The sequence below is a fragment of the Callionymus lyra genome, chromosome 18 (assembly GCF_982586985.1).
Source record: "Callionymus lyra chromosome 18, fCalLyr1.hap1.1, whole genome shotgun sequence".
Lineage (NCBI taxonomy): Eukaryota > Metazoa > Chordata > Actinopteri > Syngnathiformes > Callionymidae > Callionymus > Callionymus lyra.
Genome location: NC_141835.1, coordinates 2,597,485 through 2,620,327, shown reverse-complemented (window position 1 = coordinate 2,620,327; position 22,843 = coordinate 2,597,485). Strand labels below are relative to the sequence as shown.

The following is a 22,843-nucleotide window of genomic DNA, read 5'->3' as shown; positions in this document are numbered from 1 at the left end:
AAATATCACAGTACAAACCTAAAAGCAACAGAGGACGAACGAAACAAGAGAACTTAAGACAATAAGAGCAGTTGTGCAAATACAGTCATTGTCACGTTTGAAGAGACGTCACCAGAGTCCACATGGGTCTCGTCCAGTCGCGGAGACACGTTTATGTACAAGTTCCTTCACGGCCTTGAGAACCACGATCCATAGGAAAAGAAATCAAAAGTGTATTTTACATCCGTGGTCCTTCTGACATCCAAGACATGTATCAAAATGACAGGAACCTGAAAATGGTGTTTGGAGTTTTCTGACCAAGGACGGATCGGCTTTGCATAAATGAGTTACCGTCTGGTCCGAACCCTTCGCGGCCAGTAGCTGCTTGAGTGCTGTTCTGACGACATCGAGAATGTGCTATCTACAAGAGTGTGTGTGTGTGTGTGTGTGTGTCGCACCTGTAAACAAACAACTGTGTAAACCAAACATGAAAATATCTCCACCATGAAACTATTTTACTACAGTAGACAAAAATACTGCTCATGTTGTGCTCTGGTGTCATGGACCGGATCAGCCGTTCAAAGTGTCCGGTCAATTGGGGGACAATTGGGGTCAATTGGAGACAAGAGTGGACCGGATCAGCCGTTCGAGGTGTCCAGTCCATTGTGGACCGGATCATCCGTTTCGAGGTGTCCGGTGAATTGGGGGACAATTGGAGACAAGAGTGGACCGGATCAGCCGTTCAAGGCGTCTGGTCCATCGTGGACCGGATAAGTCGTTCAAGGTGTCTGGTCCATCGTGGACCGGATAAGTCGTTCAAGGTGTCTGGTCCATTGTGGACCGGATCAGCTGTTCAAAGTGTCCGGTCAATTGGGGGACAATTGGGGTCAATTGGAGACAAGAGTGGACCGGATCAGCCGTTCAAGGCGTCTGGTCCATCGTGGACCGGATCAGTCGTTCAAGGTGTCCGGTGAATTGGGGGACAATTGGGGTCAATTGGTGACGAGAGTGGACCGGATCAGCCGTTCAGGGTGTCTGGTCCATCATGGACCGGATCATCCGTTCGAGGCGTCCGGTCCATCGTGGACCGGATCATCCGTTCGAGGTGTCCGGTCAATTGGGGGACAATTGGAGACAAGAGTGGACCGGATCAGCCGTTCAAGGCGTCTGGTCCATCGTGGACCGGATCAGTCGTTCGAGGTATCCGGTGAATTGGGGGGACAATTGGGGTCAAGTGGAGACGAGAGTGGACCGGATCAGCCATTCAAGGTGTCTGGTCCATCGTGGACCGGATCACCCGTTCGAGCTGTCCGGTCAATTGGGGGACAATTGGAGACAAGAGTGGACCGGATCAGCTGTTCAAGGCGTCCGGTCCATGACCAGACGCCTTGAACAGCTGATCCGGTCCATGACTCTCGTCTCTGGACGTCACAGGTGAACGAATCAGGGCGAGAGTAGATGCTCTCTGTGGTGCTCACCATATGTCATGGCAGCCACGTCACGGCCATCTGTGCTACTGTACAAACAAATGATCCAGAACCGGTGAAATGACGGCTACACAATAAATACAGCGTATGTACAACGACACACGGCTTCACAGTAGAGTCAACACCGCATGGGTGAGCGCGTCACAAACACGGATGAGTTGACAAACGTCACAGTTGAATAATAAATAGTTCATAAATATTTGTCTCTTGTCATTTCCCTCCATGTACAGCTTTTACAAAATAAGACGATAATGTGCGTAAAAAGATCTGATTTTGACACAAAAAAAACGAAAAAAGAAGCAGCAAATAAGTTTGAAGAAAAGGCAAAGTAAGACAAACGAGGCAAGAAAAGAATAAAACTTGTTTTTCTCCAGACGTCCAAGGTGCCCTTCCAAGAGCTACCCTCCCCAGTACCACTTGTCAAGGTTACTGAGCGCCTTGTATTCCTTGTGCCGCCGCAGGTAGTCGCAGGCCAGGCACGTGTGCTCGGCCCAGAAGTAGGCCTTCTTGACCTTAAAGTGCCGCCGCCACTCGAAGTACCTGAGGTACATCTCCTCGTTCTTGTCCAGGAGCAGCAGGTAGTCCGCCAGCTCCTTGGGCGAAGAGAAGTCGTCCACGTGGATGAAGGCGTCCCCCTGGATGAAGTTCTCGTAGTTTTGCCTGGGTGGGCCCAGGACCACGGGCACAGTCCCCACGGAGAGCGGGTTGTACAGTTTCTCAGTGATGTAGTCCTTGTGGATGGAGTTCTCGAAAGATAAGTAGAACTTACAGCTGGCCATGGTCGGGAAGTAGTCCTGGTCCGAGATGTACTCCCCGAAGGCCTGTCCGTAGGCGTGGACCTCGATGTGTTTGTAGAGCTCGTTGTAGTACTTCACCCGGACGTGATCCTGGTTCCAGTTGCTCACGATCCAGCAGATCAGCTTGTTCTTGCTGGGAGGCACGAAGTCCTCCTCGCCGTCCGCCGCTACGATGGACCCATAAGGCACTTCGATGTCAGCATCCTGACGGTAGTTCAGGGTCAGATTGAAAAGGTTTTCAATCCCGGGGAGCTGGGACGAGTGTGACGGCGACTCCAGGTTCATCCAGACCCACTTCTGGAAGGACGGTCGCACGAGCGGCGGCAGGTTGGACAGGTCGGTGCAGATGTCCCTGTGGTGGATCACCACCCCGTCGGACTTGTTGTAGAAGTTCCTGTCGGCCGTGATGACGCAGCCCTCGATGCCGAAGAGGGAGCTGCACACGCTCGGGTCGTAGGTCTGTCCGAACGGCCAGAGCCAGATCAGAACCGTCGTCACATTCCTGTCACCTTTCGTCAAGAGGCCTTTGACTCGCGCCGTGGAAACCGTGGACTCGACCGGACCCGTCAACCAGCTGGTGGATGGTTTAAAATACATCAAAAACAGGGTCACGAAGCATCCCAGGATGAAGGTTCCGAGCAGAAGGGGTCGAAGGATTCTGTTGAAAGGTGCAGATGGCATACTCTGTCCTGGGGGGGGAGAGCCAGAAGAATCCTGTTAGAAACCAACCACGAAAAACTCTTTACTTTGGACAAACCTTGTGGATTTGACTGACGGAGGAAATCCAAACAAGGATGTAGATCCTTGGGGGTCGTTTCTACATGTGGGCGGAGACTGGATCACACAGAAGTCAGCGAGGCCACGACCACCAAGATTCTCGAGTCAATCGAAGGCTGAAGGTCGTCCTAAAGGTGCCGCCTTCGTGTCGGACGAGAGAATGAAGTCATGGTTAACTTGATCGATCTTTGACACGCAGAGAAGATAAAAATCAACTTTTATTTCAAAACGTTCTCTGAGGACGTCTCTCGCTCCAGGTGGAGGTGAGTCAGGAAGACATCGTAGCCTCGCGGCGGTGAGTCAACGTTCACACGTGTGTCGCCGCCCATGTAGCATGTAGCATGTTAGCTGAACCTCTTCAATAACATGTGGGTTGATCAGAGACAGTGTACCCGGTTAAGAAATCCAAGATGGCCGCCGCAGTGTAAACAGTGCGTTGAGCTCCTGTTATTTATATTTGACTTGTTACTACTTTTTATTTTGTACCTCTACTTGGTTCACATATTGGTGATATTGTTTTGTTGGTATATCTGAGTGTACATGTAAATGTATTTTTTCCTCATGATTACTGTGGAAAAAGACCATCATGCAATGTGTGGCGTCGCCTTTGGCTCTGTTGACAAAGGCTATATGTGTTAGCATACGTGTTAGCATACGTGTTAGCATACGTGTTAGTTTATGTGTTAGCATATGTGTTAGCATACGTGTTAGTTTATGTGTTAGCATACGTGTTAGCATACGTGTTAGCATACCTGATAGCTTACCTGTTAGCATACGCTGTGTTTCCACAAGCGTTTGTTTGTTTCTCAGGCCAAGTTTACATGTCAAATATAATATAATAGTTAGTGTTTACGAAGTGTTTTTACATGACGGTGAACGCATCACTTCCTGTGTGCGTCATGTGATGAACCGACAACCGACAAAAAATAAACGTTTTTGACGCAATAAATTGGATCAACGTATAAAACGTAAAATACTCGTCTGTCGTTGACACAACATTCTTGTCGTCTCTTCGTGTTCAGCTGGATGTTGGTTCTATCTGGTGTCATGTTGTGTTGATGTTGTGTTGATGTTGTAATGATGTTGTGTTGATGTTGTGTTGATGTTGTGATAATGTTGTGTTGATGTTGTGATGATGTTGTGATGATATTGTGTTGATGTTGTGTTGATGTTGTGATGATGTTGTGATGATATTGTGATGATGTTGTGTTGATGTTGTGATGATGTTGTGTTGATGTTGTGTTGATGTTGTGTTGATGTTGTGATGATGTTGTGTTGATGTTGATGTTGTGATGATGTTGTGATGATGTTGTGTTGATGTTGTGTTGATGTTGTGATGATGAAATGTATTGTGTTGATGTTGTGTTGATGTTGTGATGATATTGTGATGATATTGTGTTGATGTTGTGTTGATGTTGTGATGATGAAATGTATTGTGTTGATGTTGTGTTGATGTTGTGATGATGTTGTGATGATATTGTGTTGATGTTGTGTTGATGTTGTGATGATGAAATGTATTGTGATGATGTTGTGATGATGTTGTGATGATGTTGTGATGATGTTGTGTTGATGTTGTGTTGATGTTGTGATGATGTTGTGTTGATGTTGTGATGATATTGTGTTGATGTTGAGATGATGTTGTGATGATGTTGTGATGATGTTGTGTTGACGTTGTGATGATATTGTGATGATGTTGTGATGATGTTGTGTTGACGTTGTGATGATATTGTGTTGATGTTGTGATGATGTTGTGATGATATTGTGTTGATGTTGTGATGATGTTGTGATGATGTTGTGTTGACGTTGTGATGATATTGTGTTGATGTTGTGATGATGTTGTGATGATATTGTGTTGATGTTGTGATGATGTTGTGATGATGTTGTGTTGACGTTGTGATGATATTGTGTTGATGTTGTGATGATGTTGTGTTAATGTTGTGATGATGTTGTGATGATATTGTGTTGATGTTGTGATGATGTTGTGATGATATTGTGTTGATGTTGTGATGATGATGTGATGATATTGTGTTGATGTTGTGATGATGTTGTGATGATGTTCTGTTGATGTTGTGATGATGTTGTGTTAATGTTGTGTTGATGTTGTGTTGATGTTGTGATGATGAAATGTATTGTGTTGATGTTGTGTTGATGTTGTGATGATGAAATGTATTGTGTTGATATACATTTTATTTAAAAACATACTGTATCTCAATATTTACTGAGATTATTTTAATTTATTTTCAGTAGAAAAAAAGAAACATATTTAAAGTGTAGTTTTGATTAATGATTTTAATATATATATGTTTTACCCAAAAACATTATCTAAATATTCACGACAAATATTTTGAGATTCATAAAAGATTTTACACAAAATTGTCATTATTTCACTACATTAAAAAAGAGTAAAAACACAATATTATTGTAATAAACCGTTATAAACAGTTTTGATGACAAAAACAAAATGAAAACAAGTTTTATTGAAATATTAATAACAAATAATTATAGATGTTTCTTCGGGATCATTCTCACCTCTGACCACTAGAGGGCCACATAAATACAGTCAAATACAGGCCCCTGGACCAGACTTTCTCTGTTATGGTGTCTCCATGGTGATGATGCTGAGGTCACGTGACTGTTGTGTGGAGGAGACGTGTTTGAGGTGAGGGGGGGGGGGTCTGTGGGGGGATGTGACGCTCGCAGCTCTTATTTCCTGACGTCCTTAAACGCAACATGGGGGAACATGTGTGTTTCATGAACAACACAACATTTGTCCAATGGTTTGTGATGTAAGAACACAACATGGATGCTGAGGACGAGAGGAGACATGACAGGTGGAGGCATCAGTGATGGAGGAACATGGGGGTGATGATGGGGGGTCGATGGGGGTGTTAGGATCTGAAGGTCATTTAGGAATGATGCTCACGCGCCGGGAGGACGCTCGCGGACACACACACACACACACACACACACACACACACACACACACACACACACACACAGAGCGGGCTTGTGTCGATGGATGTCGACGGAGGCTCGCGCTCAGTAATTAGCGCGGCTGGGATTCGAACTCGCGACTCACCATCTGGACAGGCGAGAGTCGAAGAAGGAGCTCCTGGTCATCCTGCTGCTCCTCGTCCTCAGCAGAGACACCTCGTGACGTGCGGGAGGTGCGGGTGCGTCTGGAAGAGAAAGTCTCGCCCGGTGAGCGCGTCCATGTTCGAGCAGAGATGGAGGCGCGGATCTTCTTCTTCGAACAAAGACTGGATCAGAGACACGTTGCTGAGAGAAACATGATGGGATGCGATGTGGAAGAATTCCTGCTGCTGCCCATGCGCTCTACCTCACTGCAGCTGCACTGGAGTGTGTGCGGGGGTGCGCTGCTGGTGGAGGGCGTGCGTGCGCGCGCGCGCGTGTGTGCGAGTGTGTTGTTGTGTGTGAGTGTGTTAGAGTGTTTGCGTGCGTGTCCGTGTGTTGTGTGTGTGTGTGTTTGTGTTGATGTGTGTGTGAGAGTGTGTGCGTGCGTGTGTGTGCGAGTGTTGGCGTGTGTGTGCGAGTGTGTTGTTGTGTGTGAGTGTGTTAGAGTGTTTGCGTGCGTGTCCGTGTGTTGTGTGTGTGTGTGTTTGTGTTGATGTGTGCGTGAGAGTGTGTGCGTGCGTGTGTGTGCGTCGGTGTGTGTATGTTGGTGTGATCGTGTGTTTGTGTGTGTGAGTATGTGTGTGAGTGTGTTCGTGTGTGTGTGTGCGCGCGCGTCAGTGTGTGTATGAGTGTGAGTGTGTGTTGATGTGTGTGTGAGTTTGTGTGTGTGTGAGAGTTTGTGTTGGTGTGATCGTGTGTGTGTGTTGGTGTGTGAGGAAGTGTGTGTGTGAGAGTTAGTGTGTGTGTTGGTGTGTCTGAGTGTGATTGTGTGTGTGTGATTGTATGTGTGTACTTGTGCGTGGGTGTGAGTGTGTGTCAGTGCATGTTTGTTATAGTGTGTGTGTGTGTGTGTGTGTGTGTCAATGAAAACTCACACACAAGTGTTTAATTTCCAGCACTGTTGTGTATAGTGACGTATTAAATGTAAATAAATTAAATATTCGTGGAAAATATGATTTATTTAAAACAATAATACGTTTATATTTGTATGAAAAACACAACAAACTATAACTTAATAACAATTTTCACTATATTTTCCAAAAGTCTGACCAAACAAAAAACACCGCAGTTGAAGCGAAAAGACTGAACTATAAAGACACTCTAGCGCCCTCTGGTGGCAACTCGTTTTTCATGTTTCACTTTGAATTATTTTGACTTCTATTGTTTAGAAACTTGTTTTGTTTGTGTTGTTCGGTTCAGTTTCAGTCTTTCTAGAATGTTGTATTAATAAGTTAAACATGTTTAAAATGCAGAGATAAATGAGTTAAATAAACTCTTTAATTCATGTCATTGTTGTTCTTTTTATGTTTAAAGTTTAGCCTTTGCTGCTTGAAAATATGTTAATGTTCAAGTAAATACATGTACTTGACAGTAGAGATAGAATTAATTAAATTAATATGAATAAAATCATTCACTTATATATTAAAGTGAGCAAATCAATATTAATAATTCAAAGTACATTTAATAAATGAACTAATTTTAGATTTTCTTTAATCTCTCTGATAGATACTTTATTCATCTCACAGATATTCACAGAGAGTTTCCTCCTCAATACATCAGATCAGAAAAGTGACAACATTTGTCGACATGAACCGTCAGATAAATATGATTATTGTCACCGACTGTAGTTGTTAAAGCAACAGTACGTAACATTTTCTTCTATAAATTATCATTTTCACGATGATTTTCTTTACGAAACTCTGACGAATCGCCTTGAGTTTGCAAGTGTCATGTGACCAACAAACTACTTTACATTAGTTGCTCGGAGACGGTACTTTCCACGTACTGAGAGAAGTATTACTCTTTGGGAAACTAACATTTATGTGGTATTTGTCACGGCGCAGCAGATATTAACGACATGGCAGTTCCACTACTCTGACACTGGATGGAGCCAGAGACAACGAGTTCAAAAACCACTGGATGAAACATCTCTTGTATATTTGTGACTCTTTATTAGTTCCAGCTGTCGACCAATCAGTGACGAGCATCAAGTGTGCATAGGTTCAGGTGAGACGAGGACAATCATGCTGGCTTTAGGAACCGAAGGAGATCCTGAGGGATCAAGAAAGTTCTACCTAAGAAAAGGTTCTCGGTTTCCGTCACATTCTTTAAGACTTTTCTCCTTCATTCCTGCCACTTCCTGCGCTCGCCTCCGAAGATGGACGCCCACTTCTGCGTGATGTCCAGGTAGATGGACGGCTTGTTGGGCAGGTAGTCCAGGTAGGCGGCGTGACCGGTCTTGGGCACGGCCGCCTCGATCTGCGTGCCCTCGTGCCACTCGTTGAAGGAGGTGATGGAGATGAAGTCCGGTCGGGCCTCCAGGGCGGCGCTCAGCGACGTCTCGTAATACTTCCCGTTGATGCGGTTCCTGGTGTTCTGGAAGTTCCAGGGTCGCACGCTGGTGTCGATGTAGCCCGGGCCCACGCTGGGGATGAAGAGCAGGTTGTTGTCCTCGCAGAAGCTCCGGATGGACTTCCAGTTCTTCTGCGTGGAGCCGTAGGAGAAGCCGTTGGTGGCGAAGTAGGTGTAGACGCCGTCGAAGCCGGCCGTCAGAGCGTCGCGCTTGTGCTTCTCCTCCACCAGCAGCGCCACGAAGACGGCGTCGTACGGCGTGTCGCGGACGCTGCCGGGTTCCGTGTGCTTCAGCAGTTTGGACCACTGCTGCGAGTTCATCAGGTACGAGTCGTACACGTAGAAGAGCGGCAGCAGCTTCCCGGTGCTGGTGCGGAACCTGAAGAACGCCGGATGATTCCCGTACCTGAGGACGAGAACATCCACCGACACTGACGCTCGGAAACCAGTTCAACGAAAAAAAAAAGGAAGAACCGAAGTCCAATTGCTATTGTAAAATAGTAGCTGTAGAGCTAATGTTGCTCATGTAAAATAGTAGCTGTAGATGTAATGTTGCTAATGTAAAATAGAAGCTGTAGAGCTAATGTTGCTAATGTAAAATAGTAGCTGTGGAGACAATATTGCTAATGTAAAATAGTAGCTGTAGAGCTAATGTTGCTAATGTAAAATAGTAGCTTTAGAGCTTATGTTGCTAATGTAAAATAGTATCTGTAGAGCTAATGTTGCTTAGTTGTAGAGCTAAGGTTGCTAATGTAAAATAGGAGCTGTAGAGCTAATGTTGCTAAGTTGTAGAGCTAATGTTGCTAATGTAAAGTAGTAGCTGCAGAGCTAATGTTGCTAATTTAAAATAGGAGCTGCAGAGCTAATGTTGCTAATGTAAAATAGAAGCGGCAGAGCTAATGTTGCCCAGCTGCAGAGCTAATGTTGCTTAGCTGTAGAGCTAATGTTTCTAGTGTAAAATAGCAACTGTAGAGCTAATGTTGCTTAGTTGTAGAGCTAAGGTTGCTATTGTAAAATAGTAGCTGTAGAGCTAATGTTGCTCATGTAAAATAGTAGCTGTAGATGTAATGTTGCTAATGTAAAATAGAAGCTGTAGAGCTAATGTTGCTAATGTAAAATAGTAGCTGTGGAGACAATATTGCTAATGTAAAATAGTAGCTGTAGAGCTAATGTTGCTAATGTAAAATAGTAGCTTTAGAGCTTATGTTGCTAATGTAAAATAGTATCTGTAGAGCTAATGTTGCTTAGTTGTAGAGCTAAGGTTGCTAATGTAAAATAGGAGCTGTAGAGCTAATGTTGCTAAGTTGTAGAGCTAATGTTGCTAATGTAAAGTAGTAGCTGCAGAGCTAATGTTGCTAATTTAAAATAGGAGCTGCAGAGCTAATGTTGCTAATGTAAAATAGAAGCTGCAGAGCTAATGTTGCCCAGCTGCAGAGCTAATGTTGCTTAGCTGTAGAGCTAATGTTTCTAGTGTAAAATAGCAACTGTAGAGCTAATGTTGCTTAGTTGTAGAGCTAAGGTTGCTATTGTAAAATAGTAGCTGTAGAGCTAATGTTGCTCATGTAAAATAGTAGCTGTAGATGTAATGTTGCTAATGTAAAATAGAAGCTGTAGAGCTAATGTTGCTAATGTAAAATAGTAGCTGTGGAGACAATATTGCTAATGTAAAATAGTAGCTGTAGAGCTAATGTTGCTAATGTAAAATAGTAGCTTAAGAGCTTATGTTGCTAATGTAAAATAGTATCTGTAGAGCTAATGTTGCTTAGTTGTAGAGCTAAGGTTGCTAATGTAAAATAGGAGCTGTAGAGCTAATGTTGCTAATGTAAAATAGTAGCTGTAGAGCTTATGTTGCTAATGTAAAATAGTAGCTATAGAGCTTATGTTGCTAATGTAAAATAGTAACTGTAGAGCTAATTTTGCTCCAGCTTCTACTCACTGCTCCAGGATGTACTTGACGTTCTCCATCATGTTGACCTCGTCGCGACCTTTGTAGGGCTCGATGTGAAACGCGATCTGGCGACAGACAGACCAGGAGGTTTCTCTCGGTCATTACGGCGTTTGCCGGCGATTTACGAACAGATGGAGGTTCTGTGCTCCGGTCTGACCTTGATATGGTATTTATCGGCCACTTCCAGCAGCATCGGGATGATGTCGTCCAGCGGCTCGCCGTTGTCGTCCTGGGTTTTGGGCGGATACCAGGAGACGGCGATGACACCTGAGGGTGAAGGTGCGTTAAAGCAGTTTTATTTTTCACATTCCACTGGTTCTAGGTCAGAACAACGCTATAGTTATTGCGACACGTCACGACCAAACTGCTTCACAGCAGGGGTCGGAGATGGCGCTTTCATTCATTTTCATTATGGCGACCCACATGTGGCCCCTCAGTTCGAGAGCAGCATCGTTTATTAAAGATTCTTCAGACCTAAACGAACGTTTTTGCTCAACAAACATGTGAAGGTTGTGTTTATTTTCTTTTGTCTAAATTAAACACATTTTCAGTTTTTCATTCAAATGTTTTATTAGTATTTTGACTGTGTTGGCGACAAGAATCTTGTGTCTCTGAGTGAGTTTTAATTCGACGAGAAACCATCTAAAGCAGGGGTCTCCAAACCGGTCCTTAAAGGGCCGTGGTGGTCCAGGTTTTTGTTCCAACCGGTCAAGCATGTACAGTTAAACTAATTAACTTTCAGTTCAAACAAGCAACACCTGACTGACACTCAATGGATTACACTCTGCTCTGGATTGGTTGGAACAAAAACCTCCACCATCTTTGAGGACCGGTCTGGGGGACCGGTCTGGGGGCCCCTGATCTAAAGACTCTTAACACCATAGAGGTTGATAATGTTTGACGACCCTTGTTCTAAGAAGATTAATTTGACCCAAAACATGCACATTTATAGTTTAGATGATGTTTTACTTCCCCCCACCAATTGTTGGACTGGAGACGATTCAGTTTTCAAGAAAATTCACACAGTTGCAATTACACCGTTTTAACAGTGGGGGAGCCAGAAACAAATGTGTTCAATCTTCCATAGAAATGAAGGAAGTAAAAGATAATGCCATCTTAAAACCACACGTGTCAATTCACTGTAGGTGAAAAGGTGAAAAGGTATCATTACAGTCGTAACTTTCTACTGGGTTGTGCGAGCCAGTTCCAGATCGCTGCTGCCCCCTGTGGCTCCAATGAGATCATTTGAATGAAAAAAATATAAAATAATAAAACTTAATAAAACTAACTAATGTGAAAAAGATATTTGATGGAAAATGACAATATGGGTTCGAAACGAGCTGCTTGCCGGATGTCTGCGCTCGCTTTGTATTTTTCTCCAACATTCCTTGTGGACTAGTGTCAGCGTCTGCTTTGTAGGTCAAAGTTCTCTACGGATCAAAACGTTTTTGATTCGTAAAAAAACAACAATATTTCTCTCACCAATGGAAGCCTGGCGGAGCTGCTGCATGTGGGTCTCCACCACGGCGGGGTCCCTGGAGCTGTACGGCCCCAGGGCCGGGTAGAAGTTGGAGCCGATGTCGTCGGGCGGACTGTGTCGACCTTGAGGATAACCCTGAGCCACCTTGGCGTCCCAGTGCGGCAGCTGCGGGTGGTTCCAGTGGACGTACTTCCCGTCGAACTTCGGGTTCCCGAACCAGATGTAGTAGAAGGCGTGGAGGTAGTAGTTCGGAGGCGGGAACCGTCTCAGAGCGGCTTGTATGTCTTCGTCCTTCCTGGCGGACATCTTGGCCTGCTCCGGTTTGGTCTCGACCCGCTGGTCCTGGTCTTGGTCGACCCTGGGCCGAGGGAGGTCACCGAGCGACGTGTCTTCTGGCGCGAGCGACTTCAGCACCAGCGTTATGACCACGAGCGTCCACACCAGCGCGATCAACACCACGCACGTCCTGCGCCTGAACCTGGCCATGCTTGCCCGGGGTCACCAGAGGTCATGGCGGAAGTGATGAACTGGACGGACCTTCATCGAACGACCACAGGATGAACCTTCAACTCTGGGCAGCGGTCCAGGAGGACAAGAGAACACGTTAGAACGAAGACAAATCCACAAATCCTGACACGTTAGCATCACAAACACAAGCTAGCAGGTGGCTTGACTCACAATATCAACTTCAGTCTGGAGAATACTTGAAAAACAGGATGTTAGCATCGACATAATGACTGATAAATAAACCTCAACCACGCAAATGACATAGTAAACGACATGTTAAGCAGTTTAAGCGATAAACGAGGCTCAGTTATCAGTTTATAAGCAGATGTTCTGTTATTACGAGCTTCGATGAACAGGAAGAAACAAACCTGCTCTGACACTCGTCGACTATACAGTAGATATACACATCATTGGACCGGCACAGACTATTGTAACGACCCATCCATATATCGTACAAATCTGTTCTAAGCATTTCCGGCTGTCAGTTATAAATTCAAGATGTTGTGACACCGCTCCACCGTTCGGGAGTGGTACTACATCTCTATTTAATAATTACATTTTAATGATATTATTCACAGTTAATAAAGTTAATACACATGCAGTGCAATATTCATTTATTGATCATAGATCATTGATCTTAAACATCCCATGTTGATAAAGGAAATTAATTGTTTTAATAACAAAAAGCAAACTTTAAATTTTGTAATTTTCGAGTTTAAGGAAACATTTTTACAATGTAATTCCCTCTAATCATGCTTTACTGCAGGAAGAAGTTTAGCAACGACTTCATAAATACTGACTTATATTTCTGTGTGAGGAGTTTAATGATTTAAAAATCAACCAACCTGGAGGAACCAGCGATAGCATGTTCATGTAGCTGTGCAGCTAATGTTGCTCAGCTGTGAAGCTAATATAGTAGCTGCAGAGCTAATGTTGTTAATGTAAAATATTAGCTGCAGAGCTAATGTTGCTTAGCTGTAGAGCTAATGTAGCTTATCTGCAGAGCTAATGTTGCTTAGCTGTAGAGCTAATGTAGCTTAGCTGTAGAGCTAATGTTGCTAATGTAAAATATTAGCTGCAGAGCTAATGTTGCTTAGCTGTAGAGCTAATGTAGCTTATCTGCAGAGCTAATGTTGCTTAGCTGTAGAGCTAATGTAGCTTAGCTGTAGAGCTAATGTTGCTAATGTAAAGTAGTAGCTGCAGAGCTTATGTTGTTAATGTAAAATATTAGCTGCAGAGCTAATGTTGCTTAGCCGTAGAGCTAATGTTGCTAATGTAAAATATTAGCTGCAGAGCTAATGTTGCTTAGCTGTAGAGCTAATGTAGCTTAGCTGCAGAGCTAATGTAGCTTAGCTGTAGAGCTAATGTTGCTAATGTAAAGTATTAGCTGCAGAGCTAATGTTGCTAATGTAAAATAGTAGCTACAGAGCTAATGTTGCTAATGTAAAATAGAAGCTGCAGAGCTAATGTTGCCCAGCTGCAGAGCTAATGTTGCTTAGCTGTAGAGCTAATGTTTCTAGTGTAAAATAGCAACTGTAGAGCTAATGTTGCTTAGTTGTAGAGCTAAGGTTGCTATTGTAAAATAGTAGCTGTAAAGTTAATGTTGCTCATGTAAAATAGTAGCTGTAGATGTAATGTTGCTAATGTAAAATAGAAGCTGTAGAGCTAATGTTGCTAATGTAAAATAGTAGCTGTGGAGACAATATTGCTAATGTAAAAAAGTAGCTGTAGAGCTAATGTTGCTAATGTAAAATAGTAGCTTTAGAGCTTATGTTGCTAATGTAAAATAGTATCTGTAGAGCTAATGTTGCTTAGTTGTAGAGCTAAGGTTGCTAATGTAAAATAGGAGCTGTAGAGCTAATGTTGCTAATGTAAAATAGTAGCTGTAGAGCTTATGTTGCTAATGTAAAATAGTAGCTATAGAGCTTATGTTGCTAATGTAAAATAGTAACTGTAGAGCTAATTTTGCTAATGTAAAATAGTAGCTGTAAAGCTAATGTTGCTAATGTAAAATGGTAGCTGTAGAGCTGAGGTTGCTAATGTAAAATGGTAGCTGTAGAGCTAAGGTTGCTAATGTAAAATCGTAGCTGTAAAGCTAATGTTGCTAATGTAAAATGGTAGCTGTAGAGCTAAGGTTGCTAATGTAAAATAGTAGCTGTAGAGCTAATGTTGATGTCATATTTATTCTTGAGCCATGGACACATTTGTTCATCCCATTATTTAAATAAATATAATCGCATTATTACTATACATTAATTCATTCAATATATTTATATATTAGTTTTATTTCAGAGAACAAGAGAATCATCTGTTGAACTCTGACCCTCAGATGATCCAGTAAACATCGAGCTGGACGTTCAGACGTCTGAGATGAAACGTTACAAATAGAATCTTGACTCCAGGCGTTGTTTGGCAACATTTCCCAGCATGCTCGCTGCCAGGCGTCCTCGTCGGGGCCAAGAGCAGTTTTTCCTGCGATCATTCATTACTGCGAGTCTTTGAAACGTTTCGGACTCCGATCTAAAAATGTTCTGGCGACACAACGGCTGGTTTTCCAGCCCTTGACCCGCTGTGACCTCCACCTCTGAGGCCATGGTTCTCAAGGTCAGGACGACAGGTGTTTGTTCTCAATGAAGATTTGTGTCTTTATTTTCAATCACAATAAATATTTTAAATAACAAACCACTTTAAATCCGTTTTTCAATAGAAAAAGAATCGAAACAGTAGAAACACGATAAGAATATGAAACGATTCATGTTCAGTGATTTATGTTTTAGTTAAAGATCAATTTTAAATAATAACTATTTTCATTCTAATGTTTTCCGATAAAGATTTTTAAAAAATCGTACAATATGAAAACATGTCCCTCGTGTTACCGCCGGGTCAAGATGACCCGAAGACCCGAAAACGAATGTGTTCGTTTTATCCCTTGTGTTGTCTCTGGATCAAGATGAACGACCTCCACTACTATCTATAGAAGCCACAGAGGTCGTTGACCTTTGACCCAACACAAGGGATACATTGTTTTCAGGCCTCCGGGTCACCTTGACCCAGAGACAACACAAGGGTCAAGTGTGTATTTGAAAGGTTCTTCAGAATCCAGTGTGCTTCAGCTCCTCAGCATGACTCTCCACCTTCTTGTGTTGCCTGGTCCTGCAGGTGAGGACCAGCCAGGTGAGGAAGCAGCCGAGCAGGAGCGCGAGCACCGCAGGAACGATGGCGAGCCAGAGAGGAACCTCAGGAGGTCCAGGAGTCACAGGAGAGAGTGTTGGAGCAACGTTTGGTTCACGACTGTTTATCCTCGTGAAGATGTACGGCTGCTCCTGAACACACACGAGTACAAACACACACACTTATAATAAACACACACATGTGTACAAACACACACACTTATAATAAACACACACACGTGTACAAACACACACACTTATAATAAACACACACATGTGTACAAACACACACACTTATAATAACACACACACGAGTACAAACACACACACTTATAATAAACACACACATGTGTACAAACACACACACTTATAATAAACACACACACGTGTACAAACACACACACTTATAATAAACACACACATGTGTACAAACACACACACTTATAATAACACACACACGAGTACAAACACACACACTTATAATAACACACACACTTATAATAAACACACACACTTATAATAAACACACACACTTATAATAACACACACACTAATAATAACACACACACTTATAATAACACACACACTTATAATAAACACACACATGTACAAACACACACACTTATAATAACACACACACTTATAATAACACACACACTAATAATAACACACACACTTATAATAACACACACACTTATAATAAACACACACATGTACAAACACACACACTTATAATAACACACACACTTATAATAACACACACACTTATAATAAACACACACATGTGTACAAACACACACACGTATACAAACACACACACTTATAATAAACACACACACACTTATAATAAACACACACACACGTATGTAGACACACACACGTATACAAACACAAGTACACAAACACACTGATACAAACACACATACACAAACACACTAATACAAACACACTAATACAAACACAGGTATACAAACATAAGTACACATACACAAGTATACAAACATACTAAAACAAACACACATACACAAACACAGGTATACAAACACAAGTACACAAACACTAGTATACAAACACAATGATACAAACACACATACACAAACACACTAATACAAACACAGGTATACAAACACAAGTACACAAACACTAGTATACAAACACAATGATACAAACACACTAATACAAACACACGTACACAAACACAGGTATACAAACACACTAATACAAACAAAGGTATACAAACACAAGTATACAAACACACTGATACAAACACACTAATACAAACACACATACACAAACACAGGTATACAAACACACTAATACAAACAAAGGTATACAAACACAAGTACACAAACACAAGTATACAAACACACTAATACAAACACACTGCTACAAACTCAAGTATACAAACACAAGTACACAAACACAGGACTACAAACACACTGATACAAACTCAAGTACACAAACACAGGACTACAAACACACTGATACAAACTCAAGTATACAAACACAAGTACACAAACACAAGTACACAAACACACTGATACAAACACACATACATAAACACACTAATACAAACACACTAATACAAACACAGGTATACAAACATAAGTACACATACACAAGTATACAAACATACTAAAACAAACACACATACACAAACACAGCTATACAAACACAAGTACACAAATACTAGTATACAAACACAATGATACAAACACACAAACACAATGATACAAACACACTAATACAAACACACGTACACAAACACAGGTATACAAACACACTAATACAAACAAAGGTATACAAACACAAGTACACAAACACAAGTATACAAACACACTGCTACAAACTCAAGTATACAAACACAAGTACACAAACACAAGTATACAAACACAGGACTACAAACACACTGATACAAACTCAAGTACACAAACACAAGTACACAAACACAGAACTACAAACACACTGATACAAACTCAAGTACACAAACACAGGACTACAAACACAGGACTACAAACACACTGATACAAACTCAAGTACACAAACACAAGTATACAAACACAGAACTACAAACACACTGATACAAACACAAACACAGGTAACTCAGGTGTGTACCTGGCTGGGACACCTGAGTTGACTCCTGCTGTTGCTGAACTGGTTGAACGTCTGTTTCTCTCCGACAGGCTCGAGCTGAAACAACACGATCAATACTTCGATCACATCCTGGTTCTTCCTCCAGACCCACCATGTTGTTCCACAGAGCTGCTGCCATGTCTGCATGTCCTCGCTCGCTGAAGTGGAAGCAGTCCCGGGAGAAGTAGCTGTCGTCAGGTCTGGCGTCCTGGAACAGAGACCCGGGCGCTCAGGTGGGATCTTCCCTCGTGGCCACGATGGTCTTACTTGATTCAGAGGCACCTCCGTGTTCCTGAGGAACGTCTGCAGCACCACAGTGAAGTCCTCCCTGTCGTCGTACCGACCTCCGTCCACCAGCTTCTCCGTCTCCACCTGAGCAGGTGTTAGTTCACAGCGGCGTCCAATCAACATGCTCGTGTCTCACCTGAAGATCCCGGTTGTATCTCTTGACCTCGGCCAGTTCTGGAGAGTCTTCGCTGGGCAGCAGGAAGCACGGACACACCAACCTGGAGGGACCAGTGATAGCATGTTCATGTAGCTAATGTTGCTTAGCTGTGGAGCTAATGTTGCTTAGCTGTAGAGCTAATGTTGCTTAGCTGTGCAGCTAATGTTGCTTAGCTGTGCAGCTAATGTTACTTAGCTGTGCAGCTAATGTTGCTTAGCTGTGAGCTAATATTGCTTAGCTGTGCAGCTAATGTTGCTTAGCTGTGGAGCTAATGTTGCTTAGCTGTGCAGCTAATGTTGCTTAGCTCTGCAGCTAATGTTGCTTAGCTCTGCATCTTACTTTGCTTTGCTTTGGAGCTAATGTTGCTTTGCTGTGCAGCTAATGTTGCTTAGCTGTAGAGATAATGTTGCTTTACTGTGCAGCTAATGTTGCTTAGCTGTAGAGATAATGTTGCTTAACGGTGCAGCTAATGTTGCTTAGCTGTGCCGCTAATTTTGCTTAGCTGTGCAGCTAATGTTGCTTAGCTGTGCAGCTAATGTTGCTTAGCTGTACAGTTTATGTTGCTTAGCTTTGCAGCTAATGTTGCTTAGCTGTAGAGCTAATGTTGCTTAGCTGTGTATCTAATGTTGCTTAGCTGTGGAGCTAATGTTGCTTAGCTGTGCAGCTACTGTTGCTTAGCTGTGCAGCTAATGTTGCTTAGCTTTGCAGCTACTGTTGCTTAGCTGTGCAGCTAATGTTGCTTAGCTGTGCAGCTACTGTTGCTTAGCTGTGCAGCTAATGTTGCTTAGCTGTGGAGCTAATGTTCTTTAGCTGTGCAGCTAATGTTGCTCAGCTGTGGAGCTAATGTTCCTTAGCTGTGCAGCTAATGTTGCTTAGCTGTGCAGCTGACGTTACTCAGCTGTGCAGCTAATATCGCTAAGCTGTGTTTTGGCCACAGAAGTAGCGTTAGCATGACTAGCATTTGTAGCTGAAGCAACAGATGCTGTCGAGGAAGTATTTTGTCTTTAAACCTCAAAGTCTGAAAGTAGAAATGTTTTGCTTCCTCACTCCTGTAACAGGTTGCAGCCCAGACTGTCCCGCTTGATCCTCCTCAGACCTTCCACCTCCAGGATCTCCAGGATGTTGACGATGGTTCTGGGCATCTGCGCGAGGAGACGAACGGTCTGTAGCTTCTGGACGAACGACAAGTACAACTTCTCACCTCGGCGTGCAGCAGATCCAAGCTGGTCCTCATGTGGGCGCTGAAGTTCTGGGGCGACAGCGAGGCCTGCGGGTCGAGCACAGAACACCAGACTCAACGATGCTCAGACGCCCGGACGGACCTTTGACTCACCCTGTCGTTGCAGTACTGACACAAGTCGTTCCCTCCGATGAAGAGCGTCACCAGCTTCCAGTCTCGCTGGAAATCTACCGTCTTGGAAAACAACGTGTTCAGTCAACAGTTCTTGTTACTTTACACTCCTGGACTCACAGAGTCGTTCTTCATGGCGTCGATCAGAGCGCGGACCTGACCCGGGATCCCTCTGCAGGGACGACATGATGATGGTTTGATGGAATGATGATGAAGATGATGATGAAGATGATGATGATGGTTTGATGGAATGATGATGATGATGATGATGATGATTTGATAGAAGATGATTGAGGTTTGATAGAAGATGATGAAGATGATGATGAAGATGATGAAGGTGAAGATGATGGTGAAGGTGAAGATGAAGATGAAGATGATGATGAAGGTGATGATGATGATGATGAAGACGAAGGTGATGATGAAGATGATGATGAAGACAAAGGTGATGATGATGATGAAGATGATGATGATGATGAAGGTGATGATGATGAAGATGATGAAGATGATGATGAAGACGAAGGTGATGATGATGATGAAGATGATGATGATGAAGACGAAGGTGATGATGATGATGAAGATGATGATGAAGACGAAGGTGATGATGAAGATGATGATGAAGACGAAGGTGATGAAGATGATGATGATGATGAAGATGATGATGAAGACGAAGGTGATGATGATGATGAAGATGATGATGAAGATGATGATGAAGACAAAGGTGATGAAGATGATGATGAAGACGAAGGTGATGATGATGATGATGATGAAGATGATGATGATGAAGACGAAGGTGATGATGATGATGAAGACGAAGGTGATGAAGATGATGATGATGAAGATGATGAAGATGATGATGATCAAGATGAAGATGAAGATGATGAAGATGATGATGATGAAGACGAAGGTGATGAAGATGATGATGATGAAGATGAAGATGAAGATGATGATGATGATGATGATGATGATGATGATGATGATGAAGATGAAGATGAAGATGAAGATGATGGTTTGATAGAAGATGAAGATGATGAAGATGATGATGATGAAGATGATGATGAAGATGATGAAGATGATGATGAAGATGATGATGAAGATGATGGTGATGATGATAGTGACTCACGCTATCTTGGCTCCAGACACGGACATGTTGAAGCCAGTCTTTCGCTTCCCTGTTCCCTTCGACGAACCTTTGACGTCCGGGTTGAACTTTTTAAGAATATCTTCATCACAACAAATGAGTTGATCAATAGAAAGCATCAGAAATATTTGTTCAAGTCATGTTGTGGATAATAAACAACTTTTATATTTACGTTCAAGTCTCAAGACATGGGTAAGATAACAACAAAGAGAAATTTAAATTAAATAAATACTGAAATTTTGAATTTCGTGTGTGTGTGCCAAAGCTGAAAATAAATAAATACTGCAAAAATGTAACAATGCATTTACAATAATTCCTATTAACTGTTAGTCCAAATTATATTAAAAATAACTCGATTTTTGTTGATTTACACATTTGTTCTATAACAATTATTATTGCATTGTTTACAACTATTGACACACAGATTTCATGAAGGAAAAACGCTGCAAATGCTCTTTATACTGCTATTTTTAAACATGTTTTCTATTCTAATTTAAGATTTCTTTCTTTTTATTTAATTTTTTCCTTTTAATTTATTTTAATACTTTCTTTATTTTATTTCCATTCATATATATATATTTTTTAATTAGTTGTATTTAAATCTTTACTGAGTACATCACTGGTACACGTTTCTTGACCACGTGATGCGTTTCCTTCTTCCTTCACTTCGTAACAACGCTGCCACCTAGCGGTGAATGCGAGCTGAACAGAAGAAAACTCTTACTTGGCAAAGTTGTGACGGTTTCCAGCGTTTTATCTCCGCCAATACTTCAAGAAACACACACAGGAATGAGGCTTTTCAAAATACTTCTTTACATGAGTACATGTACTCGGTCTCACCTCCAGGACACTCCTCTGTACTCAGTTCTCAGCTGAAGAAGGTTTTTGGCTTTTGCACCGAAAGCAGCCTTTAAAATGAAATGTTTACATCAAACATCTCTCGACATGAATTTAAAGTTAGATGTTTTAAGATCACACTTACAGTTATAGAATCACCTAAAGCGGCGACAACTTTGATGTCCGCTGGTCGAATCTTGTGAGCTAAAATAAAACAAGTTTAAAAACATTTAAACCGTTTTTTTATGGATAGAAAGAGTATTTTTGAACCTGAGGTCGGGATGGAGTTGGACGGGGATGTAAACGCACACGAGAAGTCACTCCCCCAGTTCTATAGAAGAAACAATCATCACTATCAAAACAATCATCACTATCAAGACAATCATCACTATCAAGACAATCATCATTATCAAAACAATCATCACTATCAAGACAATCATCACTATCAAAACAATCATCACTATCAATACAATCATCATTATCAAAACAATCATCACTATCAAAACAATCGTCACTATCAAGACAATCATCACTATCAAGACAATCATCATTATCAAAACAATCATCACTATCAAGACAATCATCACTATCAAAACAATCATCACTATCAAGACAATTATCACTATCAAAACAATCATCACTATCAAGACAATCATCATTATCAAAACAATCATCACTATCAAGACAATCATCATTATCAAAACAATCATCACTATCAAGACAATCATCACTATCAAAACAATCGTCACTATCAAGACAATCATCACTATCAAGACAATCATCATTATCAAAACAATCATCACTATCAAAACAATCGTCACTATCAAGACAATCATCACTATCAAGACAATCATCACTATCAAAACAATCATCACTATCAAGACAATCATCATTATCAAAACAATCATCACTATCAAGACAATCATCATTATCAAAACAATCATCACTATCAAAACAATCATCACTATCAAAACAATCATCACTATCAAGACAATCATCACTATCAAGACAATCATCATTATCAAAACAATCATCACTATCAAGACAATCATCACTATCAAGACAATCATCATTATCAAAACAATCATCACTATCAAAACAATCGTCACTATCAAGACAATCATCACTATCAAGACAATCATCATTATCAAAACAATCATCACTATCAAGACAATCATCATTATCAAGACAATCATCACTATCAAGACAATCATCACTATCAAAACAATCATCACTATCAAGACAATCATCATTATCAAAACAATCATCACTATCAAGACAATCATCATTATCAAAACAATCATCAC

The 22,843-nt window shown here is 41.9% G+C and overlaps 3 protein-coding genes across 4 annotated transcripts in view; all 3 read right to left on the bottom strand.

The window, feature by feature from the left end:
- Window positions 1-1,399: 1,399 nt before the first annotated feature.
- fut9a (fucosyltransferase 9a) lies at window positions 1,400-6,346 on the bottom strand. Its single transcript, XM_087780071.1, has 3 exons — window positions 6,120-6,346; window positions 3,021-3,181; window positions 1,400-2,952 (listed from the first exon to the last, which is right to left on the bottom strand). The coding sequence occupies exon 3, from the start codon at window positions 2,942-2,944 to the stop codon at window positions 1,865-1,867; it is 1,080 nt and encodes a 359-aa protein (XP_087636197.1). The 5' UTR covers window positions 2,945-2,952; window positions 3,021-3,181; window positions 6,120-6,346; the 3' UTR covers window positions 1,400-1,864.
- A 1,759-nt stretch (window positions 6,347-8,105) lies between these two features.
- Window positions 8,106-12,850, bottom strand: manea (mannosidase, endo-alpha). Of its 2 annotated transcripts, none has more exons than XM_087780250.1 (5): window positions 12,831-12,850; window positions 11,958-12,526; window positions 10,633-10,742; window positions 10,464-10,540; window positions 8,106-8,933 (listed from the first exon to the last, which is right to left on the bottom strand). In XM_087780250.1, exons 2-5 carry the CDS (start codon window positions 12,439-12,441, stop codon window positions 8,300-8,302), a joined length of 1,305 nt encoding a protein of 434 aa, XP_087636376.1. In that variant the 5' UTR covers window positions 12,442-12,526; window positions 12,831-12,850; the 3' UTR covers window positions 8,106-8,299. The 2 variants fall into 2 exon arrangements, with proteins under 2 accessions (XP_087636376.1, XP_087636375.1); XM_087780249.1 differs by lacking the exon at window positions 12,831-12,850 and adding an exon at window positions 12,634-12,814.
- A 2,243-nt stretch (window positions 12,851-15,093) lies between these two features.
- Window positions 15,094-22,843, bottom strand: part of LOC148060053 (phospholipase B1, membrane-associated-like) — a 42,681-nt gene continuing 34,931 nt past the window's right edge. The window contains exons 29-42 of the mRNA XM_087780375.1: window positions 21,807-21,867; window positions 21,682-21,740; window positions 21,540-21,607; window positions 21,424-21,467; window positions 20,682-20,781; window positions 19,682-19,733; window positions 19,544-19,624; window positions 19,412-19,477; window positions 19,258-19,352; window positions 18,190-18,271; window positions 18,033-18,137; window positions 17,878-17,973; window positions 17,748-17,822; window positions 15,094-15,785 (exon numbers count right to left, since the gene is read on the bottom strand). Coding sequence (XP_087636501.1) covers window positions 15,555-15,785; window positions 17,748-17,822; window positions 17,878-17,973; window positions 18,033-18,137; window positions 18,190-18,271; window positions 19,258-19,352; window positions 19,412-19,477; window positions 19,544-19,624; window positions 19,682-19,733; window positions 20,682-20,781; window positions 21,424-21,467; window positions 21,540-21,607; window positions 21,682-21,740; window positions 21,807-21,867 — 1,215 coding nt within the window. The 3' untranslated portion in view covers window positions 15,094-15,554. The remainder of the gene's footprint in view (window positions 15,786-17,747; window positions 17,823-17,877; window positions 17,974-18,032; window positions 18,138-18,189; window positions 18,272-19,257; window positions 19,353-19,411; window positions 19,478-19,543; window positions 19,625-19,681; window positions 19,734-20,681; window positions 20,782-21,423; window positions 21,468-21,539; window positions 21,608-21,681; window positions 21,741-21,806; window positions 21,868-22,843) is intronic.

What these genes read in the sequence shown, in the direction of transcription:
- fut9a (XM_087780071.1), bottom strand. Translation starts at nt 2,944, where the DNA reads ATGCCATCTGCACCTTTCAACAGAATCCTTCGACCCCTTCTGCTCGGA.
- manea (XM_087780250.1), bottom strand. Translation starts at nt 12,441, where the DNA reads ATGGCCAGGTTCAGGCGCAGGACGTGCGTGGTGTTGATCGCGCTGGTG. An exon ending in GCTCCGCCAGGCTTCCATTG is followed by an intron (nt 10,743 to 11,957) that starts GTGAGAGAAATA and finishes CTTCACCCTCAG; the next exon opens with GTGTCATCGCCGTCTCCTGG. An exon ending in CCGATAAATACCATATCAAG is followed by an intron (nt 10,541 to 10,632) that starts GTCAGACCGGAG and finishes GTCTGTCGCCAG; the next exon opens with ATCGCGTTTCACATCGAGCC.